At 33.5% G+C, this 25,352-nt stretch overlaps 5 protein-coding genes across 8 annotated transcripts; 4 read left to right on the top strand and 1 right to left on the bottom strand.

The window, feature by feature from the left end:
• On the top strand, window positions 1-2,682 carry LOC136776330 (probable splicing factor, arginine/serine-rich 7). The gene is made up of 2 exons (XM_066731769.1): window positions 1-330; window positions 1,270-2,682. The coding sequence occupies exon 2, from the start codon at window positions 1,311-1,313 to the stop codon at window positions 2,109-2,111; it is 801 nt and encodes a 266-aa protein (XP_066587866.1). The 5' UTR covers window positions 1-330; window positions 1,270-1,310; the 3' UTR covers window positions 2,112-2,682.
• A 375-nt stretch (window positions 2,683-3,057) lies between these two features.
• On the top strand, window positions 3,058-7,656 carry Polr3E (RNA polymerase III subunit E). The gene is made up of 8 exons (XM_066731768.1): window positions 3,058-3,980; window positions 4,116-4,369; window positions 4,454-4,647; window positions 4,720-4,892; window positions 4,954-5,158; window positions 5,220-5,422; window positions 5,494-5,657; window positions 5,728-7,656. Exons 1-8 carry the CDS (start codon window positions 3,930-3,932, stop codon window positions 5,990-5,992), a joined length of 1,509 nt encoding a protein of 502 aa, XP_066587865.1. The 5' UTR covers window positions 3,058-3,929; the 3' UTR covers window positions 5,993-7,656.
• Window positions 7,657-12,055: 4,399 nt separating this feature from the next.
• LOC136776315 (uncharacterized) lies at window positions 12,056-16,868 on the top strand. Of its 2 annotated transcripts, none has more exons than XM_066731740.1 (5): window positions 12,056-12,187; window positions 15,603-15,831; window positions 15,907-15,999; window positions 16,078-16,515; window positions 16,656-16,868. In XM_066731740.1, the coding sequence occupies exons 2-5, from the start codon at window positions 15,610-15,612 to the stop codon at window positions 16,866-16,868; spliced, it is 966 nt and encodes a 321-aa protein (XP_066587837.1). In that variant the 5' UTR covers window positions 12,056-12,187; window positions 15,603-15,609. The 2 variants fall into 2 exon arrangements, with proteins under 2 accessions (XP_066587837.1, XP_066587838.1); XM_066731741.1 differs by having other exon boundaries at window positions 16,641-16,792.
• Window positions 16,869-18,655: 1,787 nt separating this feature from the next.
• Ssrp (structure specific recognition protein) lies at window positions 18,656-23,494 on the top strand. Its single transcript, XM_066731351.1, has 14 exons — window positions 18,656-18,861; window positions 18,973-19,158; window positions 19,247-19,462; window positions 19,537-19,712; window positions 19,787-19,922; window positions 20,013-20,116; window positions 20,204-20,332; window positions 20,416-20,707; window positions 20,787-20,945; window positions 21,364-21,507; window positions 21,586-21,777; window positions 21,868-22,113; window positions 22,190-22,267; window positions 22,358-23,494. Exons 1-14 carry the CDS (start codon window positions 18,811-18,813, stop codon window positions 22,514-22,516), a joined length of 2,268 nt encoding a protein of 755 aa, XP_066587448.1. The 5' UTR covers window positions 18,656-18,810; the 3' UTR covers window positions 22,517-23,494.
• Window positions 23,495-23,608: 114 nt separating this feature from the next.
• Window positions 23,609-25,082, bottom strand: LOC136776039 (TP53-regulated inhibitor of apoptosis 1-like). Of its 3 annotated transcripts, none has more exons than XM_066731355.1 (3): window positions 24,740-25,082; window positions 24,214-24,440; window positions 23,609-23,884 (listed from the first exon to the last, which is right to left on the bottom strand). In XM_066731355.1, the coding sequence occupies exons 2-3, from the start codon at window positions 24,358-24,360 to the stop codon at window positions 23,804-23,806; spliced, it is 228 nt and encodes a 75-aa protein (XP_066587452.1). In that variant the 5' UTR covers window positions 24,361-24,440; window positions 24,740-25,082; the 3' UTR covers window positions 23,609-23,803. The 3 variants fall into 3 exon arrangements, with proteins under 3 accessions (XP_066587452.1, XP_066587451.1, XP_066587450.1); XM_066731354.1 differs by having other exon boundaries at window positions 24,745-25,081; XM_066731353.1 differs by lacking the exon at window positions 24,740-25,082 and adding an exon at window positions 24,518-24,723.
• Between the last annotated feature and the right edge of the window lie 270 nt (window positions 25,083-25,352).

The following is a 25,352-nucleotide window of genomic DNA, read 5'->3' as shown; positions in this document are numbered from 1 at the left end:
AAAAAGTTGCTACACTTTTTACACTTTGTGCACTTTTTAATTAAGGTGTCAACTTATACAATGGACAAAGACAGAAATACGGAAAGTGTAGAAAAGTGTTAAAAGTGTAACTAAATAAAACACAGCTAGCGTCTCCATGAACGCGCCCTGAGATTGTATTTGTAGGCATGGTTGGGGACTAGGGTTTTCCCTCGAGTTACCATCTCTGCGTAACACACCACCCTCGGCAGATCTTTCTTTCTAGTGACTTAGTTAGTGATTCAAGTGACGTAACGATCTTCTAGCAGTTTTGTTAGTGGCCATTTTGTTTCATCCACAAGGCTGATTCAGGTATTATTGAATAGCAATAACTTACATATTTTTAAGCTAGATGTTTAATAATCTTTAATGTTAATGGCATACTCAGTATATTAATTGCAATTATATATACAGATCCTTAGCAGGATAATAATAATATTTATGAATCTTGGTAAGATAAAGAACAGTGTCATGATTTTCAGTTGATACTGATGTATATAAAAATTTTGTTAAATCAGGTGTATTTTTTTTGTATCAAATGAGAAATGTTTTAAAATGCTACAATACATCTTACAAGCTCTCTTTAAAGTACCGTGAGATTGACATGATTTAGTCAAAATATCTTAAAAATAGCTGTTATGTAGTCACAAAGAGAGAGAGAGAGAGAGAGAGAGAGAGAGAAAATCTCAGTACAGTGAAAATTCTTGTATTAATAAAAAAGTGTGAAACGAGATAAAAATAAAATTAATTTGTTTTTTGTCCATTTAGAATCTTATAATCATTGATTTTTTTGGAACAGTATCATTTGCAGAGAGTAGAACATTAATTATTAGTAATTTTTATATGATTTATACAATTTCAACTGATCATTGTTCACATTTTAATATTTTTAATTTTTTAAAGGTGAATTTTGAAAAATGATTTTGACCTGCAAAATAAAATGTGATAGAATATTAATCTATAGTGATTAATATTTTTTTTTTATAAAATATATAATTAAAGCTGAATTTATGAAATATACTTTAAGATGTAGTTATTACATAATCTAACAATATCTTTACATTTTTATTGTAGAAGTAAAACATATATTCAGCTTTGATTTAAACTAATTACCTTGTATATTCTATGACATACTATAATCTCTCGCTCTAAGTTTGTCTCTTGCAAATCTGTATTTAAAGTCATTCAGATAAAGGCGTAATTTATACAAATGAGCTTTTTACTTATAGATGGTAGTTTCTATCCTTGTAGGTTACCATCAGTCTGTTCACCGAGGCAGTTGAGCAGTTACCATGGACTCTAAGCGGCATGAGAGAACTACAAGATCAATCACAGACTCCCCACCTACGCCACCATCACCTCCAATCTATAGTTCAACTTATTCTACATATGACAGCTACAAAAGCAGATCATCTAGACGTTCACCATCGCCTTCAGACCATAGGAGCAGTAGGTCGACCAGAAATGAATCTCCGGATAGGCGAAGAAAAAGACGTAGCACTTCTAAATCTTCACCAGTGAGATCACATCGACGCTCCAGATCAAGTGACAGAGACAAAGATAGGGATAGAGATAGGTCTAGAAAACACTCCAGACGAGATAGGTCAAGATCTAGATCTAGAGGGAGATCACGTTCCCGAGACAGAAGACGTAGTCGAAGTCGTAATAGAAGTCGTGATAGGCATAGGTACAGAGATAGTAGACGACACCATAGAGCTCCTTCATACGAATCTGATAATTTTGACGAAAATGCTGAAACGGGTGTAACGCAACAATCTGTTTCTGTTCAGCCTAATGCTTTCAAAAATGATGGTAGTTTCATGGAGATGTTCAAGAAAATGCAAGAACAAATGCAACCACAAGAAAAACCAACAACTTCTATTTTAGAGGAAAAACCAGTAGCTCCACCTCCATTAATGGTGGGAAAACGAAGGGGGGGAAGAATTTTAAAAACTGGTATGGTTGCTAAGCCAAAAACTGAACAAGCTGTAGAGCAGCCAAAGGACGCTTGGTCATTATATATGGCAGAAGTGAAAAAATATCGCGAAGTTTGTTGTCAGGAGGAAGATAATACTCGACCACTGGTTAAATAAGTTTCCATTTCTTTCTCTTTTGTTTCTCTTTAATTCTTTTAAGTACTGTTATAAAATATATATATATATATAGAAATATATATATATATATATATGTATATATATTTATATATATTTATACATTGTATGTTAAGACTGTCTGATTTCCAATTACTGTAAGTCTAATTTTGTAATTGTAATAGATAAACGGTCCTCGAATAGCGCTTGATTGTAATTATTTTAAAATTGTATACTTCTTAAAATTTCTTTTCTTGTTTATATAAACTCTATATCTGAAAAATTTTGTATAGAAATTTAATATGCTTAATTTAAGCATTGCATAATTGTTGTTAATTAATATTCGAGAACCAAATTTAAGGATTACTTTTAAAAGAGTTGTTAAACTATAGAATTCTGAAAATATTTGTAAGTGAAAATTACTACTGTAAACCATTTACGCTATGTATGTTACAAGCATTATTAAAATAATAGTGATATAAGAGGCAAGCAAATTAGAGCGAGAGATAAATTTAAGTTTTATGATAAAATCAAACTTAACAATGCAATTTAACTTTCAAAAATTTTCTTATATGTTAAGCAGTGTTATAGCTACTGCATAGATCATGAGTCCAAAAGGAGATGATAAAATTTCATGGGAGCAGACAGTACAGTTTGATCCTAGGTTTCCTAACACTAATCAAACAAGGTAATACAAAATTTTACTTTTGTGCAAAGAAAACTTATACTATTTTATAGAAATTTTTATTGAAAAAATATGTTGATATAACTTTCTTGAATTTTAGGAACTGTTATCAAAACTACTTAGATTTCCACCGGTGTAGTAAGAAACATGGTGAAAGTTATGAAGCATGCAAATACTTTAAACATGCTTATCAAGTAATGTGCCCAAGTTATTGGTATGAAAAGTGGGATGAGCAAGTTTCTAATGGGTCATTTGCTGGACGTATATAAGCTTTTGAGTAATGTATTATAATGCTATAGCATAGTAAAATTTCCAAAAATAAATACAGGAAATGTAAAATATGATTTTGTTTCCTGATTGTAAAATAATTGCATTAAATAAATTAAGAATAAATGTGTAGAACGAGACTTTATATTTCTAATCTTATTAGTTATTGTTAAATTTTAATAGTTATTTTGGATGTTTTTATTATTATAATTGTTTTTTCGTCTGGGACGATTTTCGAATTATAGATGAAGAATTAAGAATTTTTTTCAAGAAAAAACGCGAAAAAATATCCAATGGATTGAATTTGTCCAATTGAATCAAACTTATTGAACCTAATTTGAATCCAAAAGAAATTTTATATAAAGCTACAGACAAGAATGTAATATATGTATCTCTTTTTCGCATGCTTTAAAAACCCTCTCTCTTAATCTCTCTTTTCCATCCCACACCATTACAATCGCTAATAATACTGTGTGTGGTGGGGTGAGCAGTCGGATGAAGAACTATAAAATCATTTCAGTTAATTTTTATAAAATGATATGATATTCCACGTTATCGGTCAATAGATATTTAAATTTTTTTTTAAATTCTGTTACCTTTTCATATCGTGTCACATTGATTCGTAAGCATTCCAACTAACTTCACAGCGTAGTTTCTCTGCAATAGTCTGCAATCTGCATATGAATGAACGACCGCTTCACTTGAGGATTCAGTGTCCAAACACTCCAAATTCCAAGCCTCCAACTCCAGACACTACAAACTGCTACAAACACCTTAACGCTAAAGTATCTGAACTATTCTGAAGTCTGAACTAAACTTACCTTGTGGTCTTTTTTTAAACGTGTTGATTTTTTTATTACTTGAAAACAATGTCTAACACGAATGAAATAGATAAAAATGACGATTCTGTGGTTAAAGAGGTATGTAAATAAATATAATAAACTGCTCGTTTAATTGTAAACATAAACTAGCATTTTTAGGTTAAGAATAACTTTTAATAATTATATTTATAACAATATTAAAAGTAAAAGTTAATGAATTAAAATTTATAATAGATTCCAGTTTTTTTGTCAAAAGCACTTGCTGATAAACTATTCATCTTTCAATACCCTGTAAGACCAGCCCGAGAAGGTTATGATAAAGCTACTTTTTTAAAAAGTGCAATTAAACCTGAAAACCAAGAAGTTAGATTAGAAATAGCAATTGATACAGAGAGTATTAATTATGATGGTAAAAAAGGTGAGCAAATAGCCATTAACGCTGATGGATCCAAGAATGAGAAAGATGATGACGAAAGAGTATTTGATAGGTATGTTAAATCGGTCTTTAAAAAGGACAATAATTATAAAAATAATCTTCATAAGTGATACACTATAGTTATTTTTTTGTCTAGTCACCTGATGGATAAAACTGTATTAACTTCTTCCCGTGCATTGCCTCATTGTTCAAATTATGCAGTAGGTGTTTTACAAGATGGGGAATTACATATAACACCATTAAAAGGTGTTATACAAATGCGTCCTCAGTTTAACTACCTAGATAAAAGTGATAAACGAGTAAGGGAGGAATCAAAAAATTTGGGAGAAGGTAAATTAAAAACTTGAAATATAATAAAACATATATTAAAATTAATTATTAACAATCCTTTTTTTTTTTAAGATGTTACTGAAGAAGATGAAGGACTGAAGCAAGTTAATGTAACATTTGCTAGACAAAAACCAGAATTTCTAAAAAAGATGCAAGAGCAATCATTTCAGCATCATTCTCAAAAGAGCATGGAAGAAAGATGGATACATACAAATTATGCAGCAGCTAATAGCTCTCAAGCAGAGGTTAGTTATAATGATGAAATTTTTTAAGAGAAATAATTACAATAATGAAATTGTTATACAGCTGACAAGATTAGAAATGTTTTGCTCTACAACTGATGAAACAGTCAATGCTTTAAATTTAGCACCATATCAATATTTAGAAGTATTAGCTCCATCAGTAAAACCAGAAGTTCATTCAAAAGCAAATCTTCCAAACCATATAACATCTCTACATTACATTAGAACATTACCACTACTAGAGCAAATACGTGTACTTATGAAGGATGGTAAGTGATAATAAGAAGTTCAATGTTTTTTCAAATTAAAATACTTTTCCTTCTTTTGCAGCAAGAATTATGTCATTTGGGCAATTGCGTTCAATTCTAGCATCAGAATATGATACAGCTGCAATATTAAAATATTTACAACAAGTAGCAGTGTTAATACAAGGCAATTGGATTGTAAATAGTGAACTTATTTATCCTAAAGATAGCATATCTTCATTTAGTGGAATTCCTGCTGAACTTATGTGTCGCTCCAGGGATTATATTGTAAATATAACTAAAACATTGCTTAGCAATAAGAGAAAATACGTTATTTTACAATAATCGAATTTTTCTAGTTACTGTGTTATACTGAAAATCAATATGTTGATAGAAGAGCTGTTGCATCTGTCATTAAATTACCATCTGAAGAAATCAAAGAAATACTCAGTAATTTAGCAAAACATGAACCTAAAAAAGGATGGAGACTGATTATTCCTCCAAGTAAAGACTTTCCAGAGAGGTAATTTTATTACATAAATACATAACAAATATTTTGTATTATTTTTTATTCAACAATTGAATTCTGATAGGTATCCGGAAATAGCTCAAAGACAGGAAATGTTTTGGGAAGCGAAACGGAAACATCTTCGTGAGGCTATGGAGGCACAAAACCAAATTCCTCAGCGACAAAGAAGAAAATCTAATAGAGAGTCAATCGGATCGGAAAATGAAGAAAGGAATGTAGGTAGAGGACGAAAATCTTTAAGAGACTCTTCTGTATCGGATGATGGTTCGACAGAGCCAATTAAACATAAGAAAACATCCAGATCTCGAAAAGTTTCTGAGTCTACATGACCCAGACTGAAGCGTCATTAGTTTATAATAGTATATTGTTACAAGGGTTGAAAGTTGGCGTTTGCACGTGAGTGTGAAGTTTACGATTCGAGCACAGTAAGTGCTGCCATCCTACGAGTGTAAACAGGAAATTTCATCTCGTGTAACGCACGATACTTTTTGTTAGAAGTGCAAAAATAGTAAATACGTTTTGGAGGAAGGATGATAAAAGGCTATTTAACAAATCTTTTGTTTTTATGTAATCTAGTATTTGCTCATTTTCCAATTGCGTATTGAAATTTGTATTAGCAAAGATGAATCGCGAAATAGAAAAAAGAAGAGACGATAAGATTTTATTGTAAGGTAAAGGAGAGAGGAATCTAAGGAGCCAAATCCCCTAGCAAGACCGAAGGGTCAGTTGCGTTAATAACGATGCAGGGGGCAAAGTCCCCACCAGGGGAGGAGCGAGTCCTCATATGGAAAAGCAAAAAAACAGTATTTTACATTAAGCGTTTTATTGTATTCACAAATTATAAAGAGTTGAAAGTTAGAGTACAGCTTATTTTAAACAAAAGTAGTTATTTCCTATTTTATGAATAAACACGCCTGATCCTGTTATAAACTATTTCAAAAATAACAAATAAAGAAGCATGTAAATGTGTAAAATCACGGTTTAAAAGATTTTAAAAATATATCAAGGAAGTAGTTAATTTCATTTGAATATTAAAACAGCTAAATTTGGTTTAAACTTTATTTAAAAGAAAATTGAAACAAAGAACAATATGATTGCATTTAAATTATTTTAAAGTTATCAAATAGTCGTTTAAGTTATTAAGTAGGATTGATATTGTTTTTCTTTAAAATGTTATTTTCTTTTAACTATTTTCTGCCTTATATTGTCATTAATATTACTTAATATTGTGGATGATGTTTCAAGTTTTATTTTCTTATTCCTCGCTGTTGATGACGTTTCGTTTACATTTTCTTTAGTGTCTAATGATTCAAAATTATAGATTATGTTATCGTTCACCTATTTTTTTTTTTTTTTTTTCCTATGAATTGCTCCACATAACCCTCTGCTATTGTATAAAATCTCCAACCTCCATGTCTCTTTATCGTTGTTATGTTAGTACCAGCATCTGTAATTATTGTTGCTGAAATTCTATGAAATGTATGTTTAGTGTATGTCTGTGGATCTTTCAGCTGTAAAAAATTAAAATGTTCTTATTTCAAGAAATTATAATATAAATTTTTGGTAATAAGTAGTATTAAATATAAGTCGCTCACTTTGTAGTTTGTTTATACATTATGGGTAGCTTATTCTTTTCAATTGACTGTTTTGTCATTTACCCTGCTGGTAATTTAGAAAGAACCTTGTGGTTTCTACATCTTTGGAAGGAAGAGGAATGTATTTGTTTAGAACATAGTAACAGCCTATTTCGATTATAAATTTTCTTGGCTTACTATTTTTTGTTACACGTATGTATATTTACCACAAAAATGTTAATATTCTTCTATGTCGTTTCTAGCTATATTTGTAAGCTCACATCCATGGCATGCACTACATACACCAAAAATTAGAGCCGCCTGTAATACAAAGATTTTTCTTATTGATATTTGTTATATTTTAATTCTATTTGTTTCGTTAGATGTATATAGATAATTGTATATAAATACCTTAGTAACTAAATATATTTCGTCAGAAGCCTTTGTTAAAAATTGTTCAATATGTTGCGTTGATAATACATTTGTTGTACAAAGTAGTCATCATCCTTTTCTCGAACGCACTGCCGTTGTACTCGATTGATTTAGTAAAGTTTTAGGTGGAATAAATAGTTTTATACTGTTGTTACTACTTTTTGGAATGTAAAGGAATGTAAGTGAGGAGTTTATAATATGAAACAATATAAAATCAAGTCAGTGAAGTTCAACACAATTATTGCTTAAAAAAAACAATCAAAAAAAGTGAGTTAATAATTGTTACTATTTATGTACTTTCTCTGTATCGTTGATCGATATTACAAGGAGGGAATGAACTGAAATTCGACTGATTTTTTTTATTTGAGTAAAAAATAGTTTTATGGATACGTAGAAAACACTGCTAAAAGTCGGATTATCTTTAAGTTAATAATACATTGTGATAAATAATATTAAAGCATATTTATTAAGAATACGCTTTTTATTTTATGTTACAAATAACATATCTTTTCTATTTTTCTATAGCAGAATGCTCATGTGGCTAAATGCTTCGGTAGCAGAGGAGTTGAAAAGGCCACGCCTTTATAAGCGAAACTTTCAATTTTTATGATACTTAAGCAATTCACACGATACTAATGCAAATTACGGATAGTTTCCTGCATAGCTATCGACAGAGTATTTCCTAGAAGATTACATATCGATGTTTTACTTGCTAACGTAAATAGATTCTTAACAGGTTAGTGATTTTCATAAATTCGTGCCTCTTTATCTGGCAAAGCTATATAAATTAATCTTTCTGCCTTATTATCCATTTATAATTAATTACATTGTTAAGGGAGGACCATTCAGTAAAACATATATATTCACAGAATGAGTTTTTGTTGAGCTATTTTTTTATTTTAGACTAACAAATAGAGAAAAACACTAATTACAAGTTTTTTTTTTTTGACAAGCTTTAAAATTAATAGATATAAATATTAATGCTAGATTTACCGGACTAGTCAAAATTACTGGTTTCGGTAGAAAGAGGTATATTTAAATTACATATACGGCTATGATGAGTGAATTCTTAACTTGTTAATGAAACTCAATTAAAATATAATAAGTCGTACTATCATTTATAACAATTGCCTATGCATTAGAGAGAGAGAGAGAGAAATTCTAAATGTTCATCTACTACTTCACATGCTACATTGCTATATTATAAAGAAACTGTATAACTTTGATCAAAGATCTGATTTCTCATTTATACAAGGGAATTCTTCATAAATCAAGCAAGTTATGACAAAACATTATTTATCTTGAAATACTACCGTTTTTTTCAACTCATGTCGGGTACTCATACACACAAAAAATAAATAGGAAAAATTGACCAAATATAAAAACCCTAAATATCCTCAATTGTGAAATGGCAATTATTACAATTTTAAAAACAATTTTTCAACAGTACAACGCGGAATCAGTAAACTTAACGACTTTGTACCATATTGTCAAAAAAATATGTCTTTAAAAGTGTAATAATTGCCATATCACGATTGAGGATATTAAATTTAGTGCGTTTATGTTTGGACAATTTTTCCTTTACTCCTTCCCGCATAATGTCAATAACTACGATCTATTTATAGGATTAATATTTCCCAACTGAAACGGACTTTTATACAGCTCCAATCAATGTCTAGAATTACACAGAGGAACGAGTATTTCAAATAGCCAATATTACAGATGTAGAGCGGCTACATGGAAATTGCACAGGTAAATAATAGCAGGACTATAAAAAGACAAAACCATGTTTGACCTTGAGAATGTAAGATTGTTTGCGCTTGACGAAACTGTGCTGTTTCCCTTTTTTTCATATCGTTTCCCTTTTTATGGTCCATTTGAGCGCTCGAGGGGTGCAACGGAGGGCATCGGACTTTCTCTCGTGGTTCTGGTAGCCGGTGAAAGTGTTTCTCAAGCGTGTAAAAGTCTGGCCACCCGAATGTTCATAGCTCTATCTGGCCACTCCTCCCTCATTCGAGGAAGTATAGATACATCGTTTACTGGTCTAGTAAGCAGATCTATCGAACCTGACTAAGGATAGGAGTCCCTGACCCCTGATGCTTGCATCCACGGTATAATTATAAGGTGCGCATAGGTGCATTCTTGCACACCACTACACATGGAAGAAATCTAACAGTATATACACATATAGAAATATAACAATCACGACCGATAATGAATTATTATAATTAATCGTCAATAACTTTGATTGCGCTTTGTAGAAAAGAAACTCGAGAAATAAGACATATATAAATTGGATCTAATCAATCCACAGCGTTGATAATTATTCCGACGCGAGCGACGTGTATGGAGTTTCGTGTAAGTTTGTAATAAAATGATTATAATTACACAGAGTTTCAGTTTCTCAATTAAACGAATTCTCATACTATCCGTGCACGATTATTATTACAGCTGACATGCTATCCGTGCTAGCGCGATGTTCCAGATTCCAAGCAAGGTTTTGCACTTGTTAGCTAGCCGAATACTTTATATATATATATATAAACACGGATAATAATTAACGCGTCAGTGGGTTAAGCGTAAGTCTCGAGTAAATTCTCAGCAATTTCTCCGTTTAACGAACGTACCACTGTTGTAAGGAGAACGAAAACGATATTTACGTTACGAAACTTTCAGTCTGTTTTTGTCGAGAGTCTCGACGCTTCGGCAAAATTCAAGAGTATAGCAACTATCCACCGGCTGATTCAACGCACCGTTTATCGCGTAATTTATTGGAATCGCGCGCGTGGTAAGTGTAGCAGATTCTTGAGCTTTCTATCGTGCACGACGAAGGTCGCTCATTGTTTTCACCGTCGTCAAATCTCGCGCTGTGGAATATATACATATCTATATATATGTCATGGAGCGAGGATCAAACGAACCTCCTCAACATCCCGAAGCACCGTTTTTCACACGCGCGAATCCAACGAATTCGATTAATTCAGTTTTTTGGACTCGCGAAGAAACTTTGATTAATTGTTGTGTCGCGTGATGTTCTTTTTTTTTTTAGGAACATGCAGTCGTGCAATATTTTGCGCGTACAGACATTATACGCAGACATAGCCTTGGGCAAAGATTTCGAATGTGCAGCACCAATTTCGCAATGATCAATCGGTAGAGTGAGGCACACATGGTACGTACAGGTATAATAATTTATATAGGCTGGGTGTAACTCTGTCTAGAAGATTTTTTCATTCGTCAGATAAGAAAATTGCTTAAGCGTGTATATAACGAACCACTTTAGAGGATCTTAGGATTTTCAGTGTCGATCAAGTTCAAGGGCCAACTCTTTTCGGGTGAATTTAGAATTGTGCCAGTGTGTCTTATTGCTGGCTCAACGAAACGAGGATACCTTTTTAACGACGGTATAAAATTCGAGATATACAGGAGCGTCGACCTACTTGAAAGAGATTTTCACGTGGCACCTGCTAGAAAGTCACTTGGACTGTTTTGTATTTTCATAGTTTTGTATTCGAAGCATCTAAAGCACATTGCGGAAGTGCTCTCGAACGTGAGAACAAATCGAAAGCCCCGAAATCTTTGGGAATCCTGCTCCCCGAAGATCCAGCTTCGTTTGTACGAAGCTTCGATTACTTTTCTTCAATTTTATTATACTTTTCTCCGATTTATCGCTCTAAGGCAAGAGCACGAATCGAAAAGCGAAAGCAGTATATACACATACTGGTAAAAAATCATTTTACAAATGATTTTGTTCTATATTATCGTTTTCTGACGAAATCTTAGACTTTGCATTTGCAAGAATTATTTTTAATATTTTTATACTCGTAATAATCGATTTGAACTATATTGTTGCATCGTGCAATGTGACAGAGACGTAGTACAGCATTTAAAATTTAGCAAATGAGATTTCACGTCAAAATTACGAATTATCTCGAAACGACTAACAAGTTCGAACTGTGTATGTCCATAGTTGAATTGTTTTATATAAGACTTTCTTTCCGAATGAAAAATGCATACCTAATTCGTTCTCGCTATCACCGCTAGTCATGGTCGAATACTTATCCAGGTGGCTGTTATTATTACCATATTATAATTGTGCATTATTCGTGCGATTCTCCCAGCTGGAAAATTCTATCGAAGCATCTTGCGATCGAGATCTGATCAAGAAGGAGGATGAGGAGGAGGAGAAGGAGGAGGCACGTTCCTTTCAAAATTTCTTTTCTCCAGTAGATGATCCCACAGGTGGGAATTTATCGGCATTATAGCGGTGATTTTGGATAATGTATCGAGCGTACGTGGGCTGTGGTCTCTGAATCGAAGTGGATAGTGCATCGTAGTAGCGAGCTACCACAATCGGCCCCACCACCCCGAAGAGAATCCAGATTTTACTTGGTGGAGGCAACTTTCAGTGGGACACGCTATATAAGAGAATGACGAGCTGCCCGCCGAAGATAAAGCTCGTGTGTGTTGTCAATCTGGTATCTGTGCTAATACTCCTTTACCTACTTTAATTTACAGGTAAGTGGACCTCCTGCATCAATTTTATTCCACTCCGCGTCCATCTTTGTAAATTTCTGTGCGGTTTTAAAAAAATCTCCCTTTTCATTTTTATCCTCCAAAAAAAGACTTTTATAAAATTCTTCAGGCTTTTCGACTTAAAGTATATATAGTAACATTTGTGACGATTGAAAAACGTTCTTTAAATATATTTTGAAAATTTCGTTTTTCTATTTACAATTGTAGTTTTTTTATCATGGTTTCCGTACGGATATTTATCGAATTTTGAGGTGTCTGATTGGTTGAAATAATTTATTTGAATAATATATAGAAGGAATATTATATATACATATATATAAATAAAAATAAACAAGCAGTGTCGAACAAGATTTGCCGACACGTGCCTCGCGGAAATCTACAGGAAACCGGTCCGGTGTCTGTCGATTGCAACCAGGAACCAATTCTCATAAAGTGGTACCATTATAATAAAAATCATAACTAGAAAGGAAATTCATCAGAGAGAACAATGCCAAACTATTTGTTTTTTGCGTAATTCTCTCGGTACAAGTTTTAGCATGTAGCGACGTTAATGTTCGGCAGAACTTAAAGGGGATGACGAATGAGGGATTCGCTTGGACAATCGCATTGCGAAGGATAATTACATTGGAAAATTAGCACGGCGGAGTGATAAGATCGAGTCGAGATTGACGATTCTTATCGGAATAATCGAAATGGCTGGGGGCCGTTGAAAAATGTCGCTATCGTAATAAAGTTCGTTCCAGATTTCCTTAAGAGCGTGTCGTAGCCGAACCGACTGGTTCACCAGTTACGTATGTTAACGTTATATTATACAGCCGCCTTCTCCATCTTTACAGTTGCGGGACAACTATCTCTTTTTCCATTATGCAATTGCTTTCTTTGCAAGGGACAAAATCCAAGCTGATCAGCTGCCAACTCTGGCCTCTTCTTGCTCGCGTGAAAAAATATCGATGTCGACAGTCGATTTCACTGGCTGGTTCGATCGAAAAAAATCTCATTATTCTCTTGTCACTTAATTGGCTATGAGTTTTCATTTCCTAGAGAAACATTTGATTCGTCGGATCTTGTATCGGTACATCGAAATACGGCTCATGAGAGAAAGTCGAGATTATTTTTGGTAATTTGGCGAAATTAAACTTGCACGAGTTTGTGTGTGTGTGTGTGCGTGGTTGCAGGACTGGACTCGCGATGCGTGTAATAAGGGGTACCTTGCTCGCGATATCTGATACAGATACTTTTTGCGGAGCAATTTTTGCACGTTGACCCTCTCACTTTCACTCTCACGCGCCAAGCCACGCCACGCCACGCCACGCCACGCCACGCCACGGCGATCGAGCAAACGGCGAGTCTGCGGTCACTCCTTAATCATTGGTCTGGCGAACCTTTGCGGGGTTGGGTCTCCTCGTTAAAGCGACACAACCACATTTTTCTCTCCTCCATCCGCAGACTCGCCGCTTCCATTATATTACACGCACTGCTTCGACTCTTGCACATTCCACTTTCCGTTTCTTCCCCACTTTTATTCATCCCCCCTCCACTTTTCCCCTCGCATTAACCTTATTGTCAATCTCGTTTTACGAATTCATCGGCTCGGCTGCTTTCGATAAATTCAAACGTTGCTCAACGTTTCAATGGATTTGCGGTCATTCATAACCAGCATCATCCGTGAATCAACCGCTTCTATAATATACACTGCAGTAATTGCGCGCGCTTCGAGGCAGCACCAATTAAAGCGAAATCTTTGGCGCGCTCGCACGGGGATGCCCCGAGCGAGATTCTCGCGATTCGAAGCGTCAAAAGAGCCGATGATCGGCCTAGCGCGTCAAGCGCCTCATCCATAATTTACGAGAGCCCATAATTAGATAAGTTAAGTGGAAGAAAGTTGACTTTTCTGTTTTCTTCGGCTCGAGTTTTCGATAATTAGTCGTCGCCGTCATGGGAACCAAAAGAATAATTGCGCGCCCGGACGATGACCCCGAGATGTCTCATGACGCAACGAGCGTCCGCCGCAGTCACGTTATTAAATGGAAAATCGTGGATGACCTTCGACCTTTGCGCTTCTCTCGACCGAAAGGGAGAGACCTCGGGGAGGGGGGGTGAGGGCCGCCTGCGGACGATTCCCGCGCGACTCGACACACCAATCCCTTCGTTCAAATTCGAAAGTATTAGCTGCCTGTGCACAAGAACCGGCGAAAGATTTATAGGTCAAATAATTGTGCACCTGTATATACTTTCGTCGCTGACTTTCGATTTTATTGAAATCACACCTGGCGCGTGTTGCTGCTGGTCTCTTTCGCCGAGTTTCCAACATCTTCCCATTAATAGTCACTCGACCAACCATTTCCAATCCTATAGAAAACTACCAAGTCCGATCATGATTTTGGCAAGTTTCTCACGCGTGACCCGATTCGGCAGTTTACCGATTTTTTCCTCCCCCCTCATTAAACTTTGCAGAAGCCTCTCTCTCTCTATATATATATATATATATATATATATATATATATATATATATATATAATACTTTGAGGAAAGTCGTATAACTGTGAGACTTTCGCGATAAACGTTTTGTGATTAACCAGAATTGGTAGAGATGTTTGTTTTTTTTTATTACATCTGCCGTCTGTCAGCATGACGATGGACAAATATGTTTCGGAGTCAAAGGCTCGATGATCTTCGAGGAAAACGTGAAACCGCGCTGCTGCCCGAGTTTTGTCGCTTGCTTAGAAAGTAACACGCTTTCCACACACGACTCTGCGTGGCTTGGCCGCTGTACACACGGCTTCGTCGAATGTAACGCCACAAAAGCACCGATGATGCACAGACACGCACGCGTATTTCGATGTAAGAAGATTATGCCATTTCTCCCCGTACCTTTTTCATCGGGTCATCGACACGCGAGCGTGATCGTGAAAACGAAACGTTGAATCACTTTCGATAAAATTACGTTGACCGTTGAGCATAACAAGCTTGCAAATCAGGAGAGAAATCTGTTATTAAAAAGAGCGCGGTTGGGCGACAAGAAATCGCTTTCCTAACGGTCTGGCATATTACCTATATATTGTGTATATATATATATATATATATATATAGTATAGGTTACGCCAAACCGTTACCCCATTACACATAGTGGCGATATGCTCGAAGAAAGAGAAAAAAGAAAAAAAAGTAGGGTGTGCGAGTCGAAGAGTTTTGAGATTAGAGAGATAATAAAAATAGAGCTAGTGAGAATGGGCAGCGTCCAACTCAAGGTTACTTTCCCTGGTTCGCGTGAATCGAACAGCGGCGTGAAAGTGCAGCACGCTGCACAAATGATTGTAGAGATCGAAGAAATCGCTCGTATATATACATACTATATGTAAATATATACATATAGAGTTCGATCGATGTTCTTTTATAGTTGCAGAATGTACCGGTGGTGTTTGGTGATATGGGCTGCAGCGGCCGCTGCGCAGAACCCCTACGACTTGGACGCAAGATCAGTCTCCTTCCCGGGAAAGCCGAGCAGCCTTGGACCGCTTTACACTTCCGGTTTATCCTCCGGATATCGCGATAACAGCTACGAGGATAATGCCGTGACGCCGACTCCGTCCCCAACCCCGATTTACAGAAACCCCAACTCCCAACCCGTAAGATCGCACTGATGCTTTTATCGTATGTGTAGAGCCTGAGGAATGTGAATGAAAACGTCAATTATTTAACAGGTCTACCGGAAACCATCCCCGAGCGATTACAGACTGACGAATCAACGTGGAAACACGAGGGGCGGCCAGCCACAATTTGGTCAACACGGTCAAGTGTGTAGCTTATATAAATATACTCCGTGAAGACTCGCACCATAATGGCGGCTTACGCAACGCTTAAAATTTTTCAAGGTCTCGGTGGAGGAGCTCGAGGAAGAGAAGGAAGAGCCCGATCGTCTCAGCCTGCTCCTGCCCCAAAGCAAATTCGATTGCGTTAATAAACAGACCGGATATTACGCCGACGAGGACCTCAATTGCGAGGTCTTCCACTACTGCCAGGACAACGCCAAGCACTCTTGGATCTGTCCCGAGGGCTTCACCTTCCATCAGGTTCACCTGATCTGCATGCCTCCCAGTGGCGATATCAATTGTAAGAAAAGCTCGCAGTACCACTTTGTCAACGAGTACCTGTACAAACCTCTGAATCTGGCCGAAGCCGAGAGCAAACCCAACGTGACCTTGAGGTACAGCGAGCGTTACTATCCAGCGGACATTTACACGGACGAGCGTGAAGCTGGGGAATACCAAATCACCCCGACACCGGCACCTCCTCGTCGACCGGTCCAGCAGGTGAGGAACGTTGACTCGATTCAATTTATAAATGTCGTAAGCTCTTCCTGAGAAATCTTCGGGTTTCTGAAGATATAGTATGGGAACGTGCGACTGCAATGAATTGTCATTATTTTCACATGTAGTATTATTGATTGAAGGTGTTCGTCAGCTCGTCTCCAGCAGCTTTAAATAGCATTCCGGCATCCTCGAGACCACAGCCCCAAGGAATTTCGCAATTTCATTTACCGGTAAACCAGGTCTTCCGCAGTCCTGAAGAAGTTAACATTCCACTGCAGCAAAGACGACAGCATAATCAAAAACCCCTCAGAAGATATCCCCAGGTCAGACCTGGTGAGGAGGACTACGAATAATCTACTGTGCGGTTCTTCATAGTTCTTCATGACCTTGAAAAGATTCAAATTTCATCGAGGATCCAATTACCATGCCTAAAACTGATATGGAAATTTTATCATTCTTTGTATTTATCTTCGTTCGAAGAACAATCTGTTTCCCTACCTCCTTCCCTCCCTCCCTGTCTCTCTCTCTCTCTCTCTCTCTCTCTCTCTTTACTCCCACCCCCTTTTCTTTTTCACGAAAAGTATTAATAATTTTTGCGCGCTCACCCAATATTTATACATTACTACGTCATGTGAAGCTTATCGATTAATTCATAGGATTTCTTTAAGCAAGCAAAGCTATATTTTTTTTATATTTTGGTACGATTACTGAATTTTATATCGATGGAAAAAGTATAAAAATTAGAGGCCAGTTTGTAATTATTCGATTTAAATCAATTGAATCTAGTTATAAATTCGAAGGAAATAACGCATAATTTAATTATTGTAAATATAATGATCGGTGATAATTATATATGTTGTGTATAGTTTGTAAACGACTTTAGAATTAAATAAAAAGTACCAATAGGTTTAAAACTCCATTCTTTCTTGTCATTTCAGTCAATCCGAATACTCTGGTTCATAAAATAATAATATTATAATGAAGAAAGTAAGTCGAAATGTACATCAAACTTTTCATTTATACGCTTGCAAGTGTGAGAAATTCATCATGTACAGTTTATATACAGTACCTATCAGTATTTGCATCTAAAATCTATGTTAAAACATAGGACGCTTGCGAAAAGTAAGCTGATTTGTAATCTCTAAATTTCTCACAAGGAACAAAAATTATTCGAGTAAAACAATTGAATAATCAAAGGGTTGCTTATTATAATAGTTAATATTGTATAATTTAAATATGATCTTCAATAAATAAATTCTCACTTTTATTTTGTTATTATACATATATAGATATGTATATTATTTTGTTATTTCATTAATACTTATTAATATAATAAGTAATAAAGCAGTACATCGTATGTTTCACGTTAACAATAAATAACATTTTCTTTTAATAAACGATACCAGCAACTAATCAACGGCCAAAAAGGATATAAGTATGTACGTTTATTATTGATTGGCCCTTGACTCCTTGGTGCAATCCACTTACCAAGTTGCTGGCTAGAAGTATGTACCTTGAACGAATCAAGTGGCAATCAGTAGCATCGCTACTGGTCCAGCTGCCCACAGCTGCCAGCACTTTGCTTAGCGCTAAGGTAGCGCTATGCAAAAAACGTTTGAACCAATCATGATATAGCGCTACTTAAGTGCTGAGGATTTTGAACGCGGCCTGCTATGTTCACTTCAAACTGCAATGTTGAAAAAAACGCGCGAACAGCGTGAATCAAGCATTTTAGGTTATGTCTGACGCTTAAAAGAAGAAGATAAATAATTGTAACGATATAAGAATAGAGTAATTTTTACAAATATAACTTGCAATTTTAATGAAAAAATTAATAACCGTGTTTAATTATATATATTCTCCTTTAATGCCGCTAAATTTCCGAAGTTACCAATTACTTTTCTAGGAAAGAGGGTTTGAAGATGGCGTCTTTATCGCTTTTCAAACATTCGGAGTACAATTAAAAAAAATTGTTTAAATTAGTTTTATCCTAAAAACTTATATATACGAACACTTAATAAATACGTAATTTTCTATAAAATAATTTAAATGTATGTACATATGTATAAATAAAATACGTATTAGATATGACCACATTACTGCATTGAGATGTTTTTCCTTTTTGCTTTTACCTCCGCCAATCGGAGTTTTTGAACGTACCTTCGGCAGATGGCATTTGTTTGAGTAAATGAGAGTGCTGCTGGGTGGCTAGGCTAGTGATTGCCTCATTTTTCCCTCATTTTTATTAAAGAGGAGCCTAATTGATTCCTGATATTATTAAATTAAAGGAAAAAGATGGATTTTTTGGAATATCCAGATGTTATTGCGGAGGTTAAGGGTGCAATGGTAAGAACTTTTATTGTTTTTAATGTTCACCTATGAATTTTACATTTTCTCGATAATTACAAAATGTGTACGTTTGCTCATGTAATTGTTAATTTGTAATTGTTATTTTAGTCACCTGGAAGATTAAAATTAACGGACCAATCTATCATATTTAAAAATCAAAAAACAGGCAAAGTTGAACAAATATCTGCTAATGATATTGATATGGTTAATTATCAAAAGTTCATAGGAACTTGGGGACTTCGTATTTTTCTAAAAAATGGAACATTGCATAGATTTAGAGGGTTTAAGGAAGGAGTATGTAATTTTATATCTATATGCATATATTTGCTTTAAGAATATTTTTTTTCATTAAGATTTTTATAGTTAATTGACTTGCTTATAGGATCAAGAAAAGGTTGCCAAGTTTTTCTCTCTTAATTATAAAAAAGACATGCTTGAAAAAGAGCTTAGTTTAAAAGGATGGAATTGGGGTACAGCTAAATTCAATGGATCTATTCTTAGTTTTGACGTTGGACATCATACTGCTTTTGAGATTCCTCTATATGATGTTTCTCAATGTAATACTGGAAAAAATGAAGTAACTTTAGAATTTCATCAGGTAAGCTCATCAAAATTAAATTTATACAACCAAAGCAAATCAATTAATAATATAAAGTAAACAATACTTTTTAGAATGATGATGCACCAGTTAGTTTAATGGAAATGAGATTCCATATTCCAGTAAGCGATAGTGTGGATCAAGACCCTGTTGAAGCATTCCATCAGCAAGTGATGGAAAAAGCTTCAGTCATCAGTGTTAGTGGAGATGCAATTGCTATTTTCAGAGAAATTCAGTGTCTTACTCCTAGGTGAGTTAATTTATATGAAATAATGTTACTTAAATTGGACCATTTATATATTATTTAACTTTAAAAATTTTCAGAGGCCGTTATGATATTAAAATTTTCCAATCATTCTTTCAACTTCATGGAAAAACATTTGATTATAAAATTCCAATGTCAACTGTACTTAGATTATTTTTACTTCCGCACAAAGACAATAGGCAAATGTTTTTTGTCGTAAGTAATATTTTCTTTTTGTTAATATATTTACCAATCAAGAGTTAAGTTTGTAAATATTTAAAATTTTTTATGTTCATATTTTCATAGGTTAGCTTAGATCCACCTATTAAGCAAGGACAAACTAGATATCACTATCTAGTATTATTATTCAATCAAGAAGAAGATACATCTATGGAACTTCCATTTTCTGAGTAAGCAGCCTGTGTAATGCTTATGTTCATCTTAATATTTTTTTAGAAGACTAATGTTAATTAAACATATATTCCTTATGAGTATAGAAAGGAGCTGAAAGAAAAATATGAAGATAAGTTACCAAAGGATTTATCAGGACCTACATATGAAGTACTTAGTAGAGTTATGAAAGTTATAATAAACAGAAAGCTTACTGGTCCTGGGCATTTCATTGGGTATAGTTTATTTAATATTAAACATCTTATATGGTTTGCTTTTAAATAAAAAAAGCACTTACATTTTCAATTGTTATTCTCAGACATTCTGGAACTCCTGCTATCGGATGTTCATTTAAAGCTGCAGCTGGATATTTATATCCACTAGAAAGAGGTTTTATCTATGTACATAAACCTCCTATACATATACGATTTGAAGAAATAAGTTCAGTTAATTTTGCTCGTGGCGGCGGCTCTACTAGGTCATTTGATTTTGAAATTGAGCTGACTAGTGGTGTTGTACATACTTTTAGTAGTATTGAAAAAGAAGAATATGGCAAATTATTTGATTTTATCACAGCAAAGAAACTTAGGGTTAAGAACAGGGGTAAAAGTGTCAGTATCTTTATTAATACATACTGCTTATGAGCTTTTAAACTATTAATGTTTGAAGAAAATGATATTTTTATTTCAGGATAAGCCTAATTATGATAATGACTTTGGGGATAGTGATCAAGAAGATGAACCAGACGCTTATTTAGCTAGAGTCAAAGCCGAGGCGGAAGAGCGAGATGGTGTTACAAATCAAGATTCCGAAGAAGAATCAACGGATGAAGATTTTAATCCAAATCAAGTATGTTTTATCCCTTATTGCTATAATCAGATCATACACAGTATCTTGTCCTTTTGATAATTAATATTTCAACCATAGATTCCTCGAATAATAAAAAGTAAAAAGAATCTAATAATATTTTGTTCTATTGTTCTTTTGTTTTGAAACAACTTATTGAACCAACAGGCAATGTAATAAGTAAGGAAAGCTTGGATAGGTAAACACCAGCCTCAAGTTGTTTCCCTCATTAGCTTACTTCGTTTGTCTCGTCGCCTGATTAGTTCATTAAACGATAGCTGTTTCAAAAATAAAGAACGATGTAAATAATTTTTAATTATATTTATTATTGAAAATATATCCAATTAAAATATTGACTGTCGAAACACAAAAATCTCATATATCATTTGTTTTTATGTAATAAATATTACGAATCGCTTAGGATGAAAGTGATGTTGCTGAAGAATATGACAGTAATCCTAACAGTTCCGATAGCGAGGAAGACGATTCAGACGCGTCCGGTAATAGTAAGAAGAAAGAAAAGAAAGAGAAAAAAGAGAAGAAGCCAAAATCTGCGAAGACGGTGGTAAGTGTAATAATCATGTAATTGTTTTAAATGACGTTTTATAATATTCAAATATCAATAATTAATATCTCTATTAAGTCTGAAAAGCCGAGGAAACAACGAAAGTCCAAAAAGGAGAAGGATGCCAATAAGCCAAAAAGACCAGTTACTGCTTTTATGATGTGGTTAAATGCTAATCGTGAGCAAATCAAATCGGATAATCCGGGTATTGCGTTCTTAGACATTGCAAAGAAGGGCGGTGAAATGTGGAGAGAATTAAAGGATAAATCTGTAGGTGTAAAATTACTAAAGAAAAAAACCCCTTCCAAATTTGTGAATATCAAATTGCAGTGTCTAATATTTAAATTAATTTTAATACAGGAGTGGGATGACAAAGCAAATAAGGCGAAAAAAGAATATGCTGTTTTGATGAAGGAATATGAAGCGTCTGGCGGTAGTAAAGCTAAAGATAAGAAAGAAAAACCAGACAAAGAAAAAGTAGATAAACAAAAGAAAGAAATGAAGAAAGAAACATCTACATCTAAACTTACCACAGGCTCACCTTTTAAAAGCAAAGAATATATCAGCGAAGATGACAGCAGTAGCGATGATAGCTCCGCAAATAAGGTTTGTAGTATTTAATAATAATAATTTTTTTAAATGTAAATGATGTTTAAAAAATAAAAAATCGATACTTTTTTAGAAGGTAGATAAAAAGAAACAATCTGAAGACGAAGAAGGAAACTCTAAATCAAAAAGAAAAGGAGAAAAGCATGGAACAGTTAGTACTATAGTATTCTTTGAGCTATTATTACGATGTTGCAATTTTAAAGAAATAAATTTGTTCTAATTTCCTTTGATTGTTATATAGGAAACTGATAATAAAAAAGCAAAGAAAATAGAGAAAAAAGATTCAGTAAAAGAGAATGAAGACGATGACAATGAAGATGAGGAAAAATCCGATGAATCTGAAGAAGAAGCAGAAAGCACTCCACCATCCAGTGATGATGAATCAAAAGACAGTGATTAAATGTATATATGTAGTTATCAGAAAACTTTCATCCACAGTCATTGTACAAAACTTTTGTTCGCATCCATCTTCTGTAATTCCATGTTTTTAGGCTAGCTAAAGTTTTTTTACTAATTTTTGTTATTAATTTCATCAAACCGGTAATTATTAAAATTCCACATCTATTTGTAGTATGTATAAAAACAACAATTATTAATTTTCTTCGAGCTATTATAATTTTTTGTAATAGATTAAAAACAATGTTGACCATTGTGATACATAATAATTGTCTTTATTTTTTTTTAACAGTTTTTACACATCAATTTTTAAGATGCCAGTATAATACAATTAGCAACTTCATATAGGTATAAAAAAATATTTGATAGTTATTCATTTGACATGTTAATATTGGGTAATCAATAGCTTAAATGCTTAGAATTAAGATCTCATGAATATGTAATTTATTTTTTTATTATATTTATGAAGAATTTTCAAAATCTGTAGGGTTTGTATGTTAGGATTATTGTAGAACTGTAATACATGTTATATAGAATTGTATTAAATTTGTAATTATACACACATCAATTTTATTTGGTTTTTTGCCATTCTTTGTTTTTTAAAGATATTTTTAAATATTAATTTAAAAAAAACTGTCTTTTTGGATCCTAAAAGAAAGCATTACTGAAGCTATTTACACATAGTAATTAAAAATACAATATTTGTTTTATCTCCAAATTGTTTAATTCAGTCAAAATACTACTCATACAAATATATTTCAAAACAACATTCTGCTATTTACTTAATGAGCTGAAGAAATAAAAGTAATATGGATATGGTGGAGTCATATATATAGAGATAGGTTTTTATTCTACTTTAATACAAAAAGGTATAAGTTACTTAGATTCTATAAACTACATAGTAAAGTTTTTGAAGAGTTAGTAAGATTAAATAAAAAGAGAAAGTAGAATCAAACAAAAAATTAAGAGGTAAGTAAAAAGTGAAAGCAAACTAAAAAAATCAAGCTTAAATACATAGAAATAAGGAAGAATTAATATAAATATAAAAGATTAGAATAGCTGCTTAATAATATATAACAAAAATATTGAGAAAATAAATAATTAATTATTATATATTTACTATAATTTATATATATATTTTATACAAGGGAAGCTCTTTATAAGAAATTTGTATCAAACATTTTTAATTCAAAAGTTATTAATTATGGTGTAATAGGATTGTGTAATCTTTGTTTGAACAATAAATATTTAAGTAACAAAATGAATTAGTTTTAAAGTTATATAACAGTAATTATATTTTCTTTTCTTTATCAGTTCCTAAATGATCTACTTCTACATCTTTTAATTCTATATGTTGCTCCAACATTGCTTTCTGAAAAAATAACATTGGATTATACAAAATATATTTCTTTAAAACATGATTATAATAAAAGTTTCATGTTTATTAAATTTTGGTATTTATAAATACATAAATTGAAGAATGCGTGGCCAATAACTTACCTCCACGCAATTTTTATATGCTTTGAGTAAAGAAGCACACATAGAATCATTAAAATCTCCCTTCAAAAATTTATTAGAAAACCAAATATTGAAACAGTCATCATATTTTTGTTTCAGTTCTTTGCATACCTCCATATTTTGTGCAACAGTTAATTGGCTACTTATAGGATACCTAAAGTATTATAAAGTCATTATAATTACCTTAACACATTGTTGATAGATTTTGAACATAGGATCACACTCAGAATCATTTGAATCACCTTTTAAAAACTTTTCAGAAAACCATGAATGGAAACAAAAGTCATATTGCTTCTTTAATTCATTACAGGTTTCTCCTAAACTATTCATCTTTATAAATAATTATAATAATATGTATAAATTTAAACTTTTATTTTTTTTTAACGAAAGACAAGAGAATGCAGTAAAATCTGCAAAAATATAATATTGCTATCAAATAAACAATCAACAATATAATAGTAAAGTATTATAACAATGAAAAGTATACCAATAAGGTTGAGTTCCAAGCTTCCAAGTCATGCACTTACGCATATGTATATGTATGCGTGTATTATGGCTAAAGTACTTAAACTGTATGCACAAAAAAAGTAACATAAACTATACTAACACTAATTGTTTTATGCATGACTCAGAACGTCGGAACACTAGAAAGGCAGCTCAAGAGGAAAGAAATAATAAATGCATGCATAGGTTGAGTAAAATTGAATACCTGACCTAACAATATGTTGAAGTTGGTAGTAGGTTAGGAAACAAAATTTAATAGTTCTGTTCAGGTAACTTTGATGCTATATCAATTGGACAATGCAATTAATTTGAACTGATTTGAACTTCGACTCATGATGCGACATGCACATGAGTATACTTTGGAAGGTTAATTAGTGTATTACTTGGAGTTGTTACCAGAAACAATTAATATATTTTCTCCTAAATTCTCACAGATTCACTCTTAAAGGATTTCCTTTAATTCTTGCCTACAAATTTTGTTGATATCTTTAAGGTGCGTGTTCCGTGAACGCGCCTTATAATGGCGGCAAATAGCGGATTGATTAATGTGGTCATTCAGTGATGCCAAATTTGGACTTTTTCACCAATCACGTTTCATGTAGATGTGCGTATGTGATGTGTGTATGTATCCCTACTCTCTACTCGCTTATAGTTATAAAAAACTTCATTTCTGGCATCACTGCCCACTGGGCGTGCCATTTATTACCCTCCTTAACTTTTCAAATAATGGCGCTACCGTCTTAAAATTACTATGGGTGCGTTCCGAGTCACGCATATGCGCGCAGTAAGCACTTAAATTCTATAATAAATGTGACATA

Source organism: Prorops nasuta, unplaced genomic scaffold, assembly GCF_024137725.1.
Source record: "Prorops nasuta isolate Cenicafe-Biocafe unplaced genomic scaffold, Cenicafe_Pnas_1.2 PNAS00009, whole genome shotgun sequence".
Classification (NCBI taxonomy): Eukaryota; Metazoa; Arthropoda; class Insecta; order Hymenoptera; family Bethylidae; genus Prorops; species Prorops nasuta.
Note: the sequence above shows the minus strand (reverse complement) of the source record. Positions and strands in the feature narration are given on the sequence as shown.

Excerpts from the sequence above, each read along its gene's own strand:
- Polr3E (XM_066731768.1), top strand. The coding sequence starts at position 3,930 with ATGTCTAACACGAATGAAATAGATAAAAATGACGATTCTGTGGTTAAA. Across the intron at positions 4,648-4,719 it reads ATCAAAAAATTTGGGAGAAG|ATGTTACTGAAGAAGATGAA; the intron begins GTAAATTAAAAA and ends TTTTTTTTTAAG. Across the intron at positions 4,893-4,953 it reads CTAATAGCTCTCAAGCAGAG|CTGACAAGATTAGAAATGTT; the intron begins GTTAGTTATAAT and ends ATTGTTATACAG.
- LOC136776039 (XM_066731355.1), bottom strand. The coding sequence starts at position 24,360 with ATGAATAGTTTAGGAGAAACCTGTAATGAATTAAAGAAGCAATATGAC. Across the intron at positions 23,885-24,213 it reads TCTATCAACAATGTGTTAAG|AAAGCAATGTTGGAGCAACA; the intron begins GTAATTATAATG and ends TTATTTTTTCAG.
- LOC136776330 (XM_066731769.1), top strand. The coding sequence starts at position 1,311 with ATGGACTCTAAGCGGCATGAGAGAACTACAAGATCAATCACAGACTCC.
- LOC136776315 (XM_066731740.1), top strand. The coding sequence starts at position 15,610 with ATGTACCGGTGGTGTTTGGTGATATGGGCTGCAGCGGCCGCTGCGCAG. Across the intron at positions 15,832-15,906 it reads GAAACCCCAACTCCCAACCC|GTCTACCGGAAACCATCCCC; the intron begins GTAAGATCGCAC and ends ATTATTTAACAG. Across the intron at positions 16,000-16,077 it reads AATTTGGTCAACACGGTCAA|GTCTCGGTGGAGGAGCTCGA; the intron begins GTGTGTAGCTTA and ends AAATTTTTCAAG.
- Ssrp (XM_066731351.1), top strand. The coding sequence starts at position 18,811 with ATGGATTTTTTGGAATATCCAGATGTTATTGCGGAGGTTAAGGGTGCA. Across the intron at positions 20,333-20,415 it reads GGTCCTGGGCATTTCATTGG|ACATTCTGGAACTCCTGCTA; the intron begins GTATAGTTTATT and ends TGTTATTCTCAG. Across the intron at positions 20,708-20,786 it reads TTAAGAACAGGGGTAAAAGT|GATAAGCCTAATTATGATAA; the intron begins GTCAGTATCTTT and ends TTTTTATTTCAG.